Source organism: Grus americana, unplaced genomic scaffold, assembly GCF_028858705.1.
Source record: "Grus americana isolate bGruAme1 unplaced genomic scaffold, bGruAme1.mat scaffold_82, whole genome shotgun sequence".
NCBI classification, from domain to species: Eukaryota; Metazoa; Chordata; class Aves; order Gruiformes; family Gruidae; genus Grus; species Grus americana.
This window is the reverse complement of record NW_026562023.1, coordinates 464430-467945: the sequence shown is the minus strand read 5'-3', so window position 1 is coordinate 467945 and position 3516 is coordinate 464430. Positions and strand designations below refer to the sequence as shown.

General features: G+C 53.8%; 1 protein-coding gene across 1 annotated transcript; it reads right to left on the bottom strand.

Annotated features, from left to right (window-relative positions):
* Window positions 1–558: 558 nt before the first annotated feature.
* Window positions 559–1473, bottom strand: LOC129201150 (olfactory receptor 14A16-like). The gene has a single exon (XM_054812302.1). It carries the CDS (start codon window positions 1471–1473, stop codon window positions 559–561), a length of 915 nt encoding a protein of 304 aa, XP_054668277.1.
* Window positions 1474–3516: the final 2043 nt, after the last annotated feature.

Here is a 3516-nt window from a genome sequence, read left to right as displayed (position 1 = left end):
CTTTGTCATAGTAGTGCCCATTGCCTGTCCCTGCCTATGATCACAGGACTGCCACGCAGCAGGACTCTGACCAAGCTGCCAGTGCTCTCAGGCCTTGCACCAAAACAAGAGCTCAGAAAGAGAGTGTGGAAGTGAAAAGAGAGCAGCTCAGGAAAGACCAAGCGCTGGTGCTGCTTGGCAGTGCTCCTGTGCTGGGACTCTTTTCCCCTCCACCTGTGCACACAGGCACTGCCCTGCAGCTCCAGAAAGGTCTCTCAGGAAGGATCTCAAACAAACCAGTCACTGCAGGGTCCTTTGATTTCTTTAAATGTACAGACAGTCTTGCTTCTCATTAACACACTCTCTGGATCACACAGGAAAGGTAGATCCTGATGCAGAAGAGGGATGAATAATGACATTGCTTTGTGGACCACATTGTCATCAGTAAAACAAAAGAAAAAATGAAATTCCCCCCCCAAAACAAAAGCAACAGAAACTTCAGAAGACAGGTTGGGGCTGCAATGAGTTATATTATGAGTGATATGCAGATGATGATGAACAGTTTATTGCTTCTGAAAATCATCCAGTCCTCAGTTTCCACAGTGCATCCTTGAGCTCCTGGTTCTTAATGCTGTAGATGAGAGGATTCATGGCTGGAGGCACCACCGAGTACAGAACTGACACCACCAGATCCAGGGTTGCAGAGGAGACAGACAGGGGCTTCAGGTAGACAAACATGCCAGTGCTGATAAACAAGGAGACCATGGCCAGGTGAGGGAGGCATGTGGAAAAGGCTTTGTGCCGTCCCTGCTCAGAGGGGATCCTCAGCACGGCCCTGAAGATCTGCACATAGGACACCACAATGAAAACAAAACACCCAAAGGCTAAACAGACACTAACCACAATTAGCCCAGCTTCCCTGAGGTAGGCATCTGAGCAGGAGAGCTTGAGGATCTGGGGGATTTCACAGAAGAACTGGTCCACAGCATTGCCGTGGCAGAGGGGTAGGGAAAATGTATTGGCCGTGTGCAGAGCAGTGAGAAACCCACTGCCCCAGGCAGCTGCTGCCATGTGGGCACAAGCTCTGCTGCCCAGGAGGGTCCCGTAGTGCAGGGGTTTGCAGATGGCAATGTAGCGGTCATAGGCCATGACAGTGAGAAGACAATACTCCCCTACAATAAAGAAGAGAAAGAAAAAGAGCTGGGCAGCACATCCTGCGTAGGAGATGGCCCTGGTGTCCCAGAGGGAATTGGCCGTGGCTTTGGGGAGAGTGGTGGAGATGGATCCCAGGTCGAGGAGGGAGAGGTTGAGGAGGAAGAAGTACATGGGGGTGTGGAGGTGGTGGTCACAGGCTATGGCAGTGATGATGAGGCCGTTTCCCAGGAGGGCAGCCAGATAGATGCCCAGGAAGAGCCAGAAGTGCAAGAGCTGCAGCTCCCGTGTGTCTGCGAATGCCAGGAGGAGGAATTCAGTGATGGAGATGTCATTGGACATTTGTTCACTCTGGGCTTGGGGGGCTGTTGAAAGACAGCAAGACATTGACAAGTTAGGGCAGACGACTTTAAGCCTGTCCTATGCTCTTTCCCTAAGATTCCCTTCAAATTTACTTCTCTTTCCTGTCAGGGGGGGAACTTTATTTAAATCCTCTTTATGAGCTCACGTTTGTGCTGCTGAGTGAGGGCACTTTCTCTGAAGGGGCAGAAATCCTCATCTTTGACCTTGCTCTCAGCCTGGACACTGGTGAGCCCTCAGGGACAAAAGGGCTCCCTGATCCCTAATGCAGAGTCAGGAGAGCTGGTCTGCCCACAAGTGACCTGATGGTCACCACGCAGGTGCCCTGTGGTTATTGCACCTTTCTTCATCAGAGGTGATCTCACGCACAATATACTTGAAGAAGAAACTGGATGTTTTTGAGCTCGGAAGAATTCAGTTTCAAAGTCCATTTCTCCAAGCTCTTCTCTCTTTCTCTAAGCAGCTGAGCAGAGAGTGATGCCGAGGGGTGGCCTGGCTCTCTGCTCCCTGGAGTTGTCCCTGCCGGGAGCCGTTTCTCTGTCTCCAAGTCTCCTCCCTGTCAGTGCTCACAGACCCCATCCCACCTGCTCTGTGCTCAGCTCTGCCCTGAAGACACCTCCTGGCAGCAGGGCTCTGCCCAGGGCACCTCCCTGTTAGCAGCTCCGCAGGAGTAGGTCAGAGAAGCACTGATGCTGCAAGCAAAGGTGATGGTGGTGCTGTCTGCTGGTAGAGGAGTGGGTGAAGGCACTTAGGAGGCTTCTGGCAGCTGTGTTGATCCCTCAGTGTAAGGGTTCAGGAGTCTCAGGGACTTCTTCAAACTTGACAGCTCCTCTCCCCTTTCCCTTAGAAGAAAGCTGAGAAGGTAGTCCCTGCCTTGACCTTCCTCTTGAAATGCTGCCTCCGCCATTTTCCTCGTGGTGATCTGGAGCACTAACCAGCCCTGCCTACACAGCACCCTCTCAATCAATATCAGAAGGCTCCTACCCTGTTGGGGGTCACTTCTTCCACCCACTCCTTCTCCATGGTGTGTAACGCCGTGGGGAGCTCCCTGGTCAGGCTGAGTGCTGACCCTGGCAGGCGGCAGAGTCCCTGTCATGGCACATGAGACCCCTGGGGCACAGAGACCCTGCTCTGAAGAACAGTCCTGGGCACCCCTGGGCTGTACACCCACCTTCACACCCTGCAGCCGTCCCTGTCCCTCTCATGCCCTGTCCCTCTGATGGTGCAGCAGGAAAACCCTGCTCTGGAGCACGTCCTCCTCCTCTGTAGAAGAGAGAGATCCCATAGGCTGTGGGTTATGCGAGCTTTAGGAGATCCCTCCACGAACTGCAGCTGCATTGGCCTGCACCCAGAGACTTACTGTGTCAAGGGCCGTGAAGATTTCTCCTCTTTTGAGCTCTCAGCATCCTCCCAGGCCCATCTGCCGTTGGCCGTTCTCTTCCCCTCGCTGCCGGCAGGCAGTGCCCTCAGCCCTGCTGCGCTTTGCAGAGGAGCTGCTCCTGGGCAGAGCTGTCTCTCTGCAGCGCTGCCCGCTTGCCATGAGCTCCCTCCATCCCAGGAGCCCAGCTCAGATCAGCAGCAGAGGACCAGCCCAAGGCATTTTAATGACCCCTCTGAGGGTGGGTTTGGTCCCTGAACCTCAGACACTGAGAGGAAATTGAAGAAACCTCTCCAGAAGTCCAAGTCAGATGCAAACTCCAAAGTTTCTTGGAGTGTTAACAGGTCCCACTGAGGACCATTACTGACAAAGCCTCCCCAGGGGCTGGTTAGAGCAGAAAGCTGGAGGCAGAGATGACAGGTAGACAAAGGCAATGTAAAAGTGGAAGAGATTCTGAGTAATCCTGGATGTCTGTATCAAGTCAAAGGGACAAGCTGTGACCCCCAGCCCCTGGGAAGGGAGATCCTGTCCCTCACACATTGCTCAGGGCTCTTCCTGGGGCAGTCTGATGTGGGGATGGGCAATGTCAAGGGCAGGACCACAGTCCAACACCTCCCAGGCTCCTGGGTGGGGAAGGGGAGGCCATG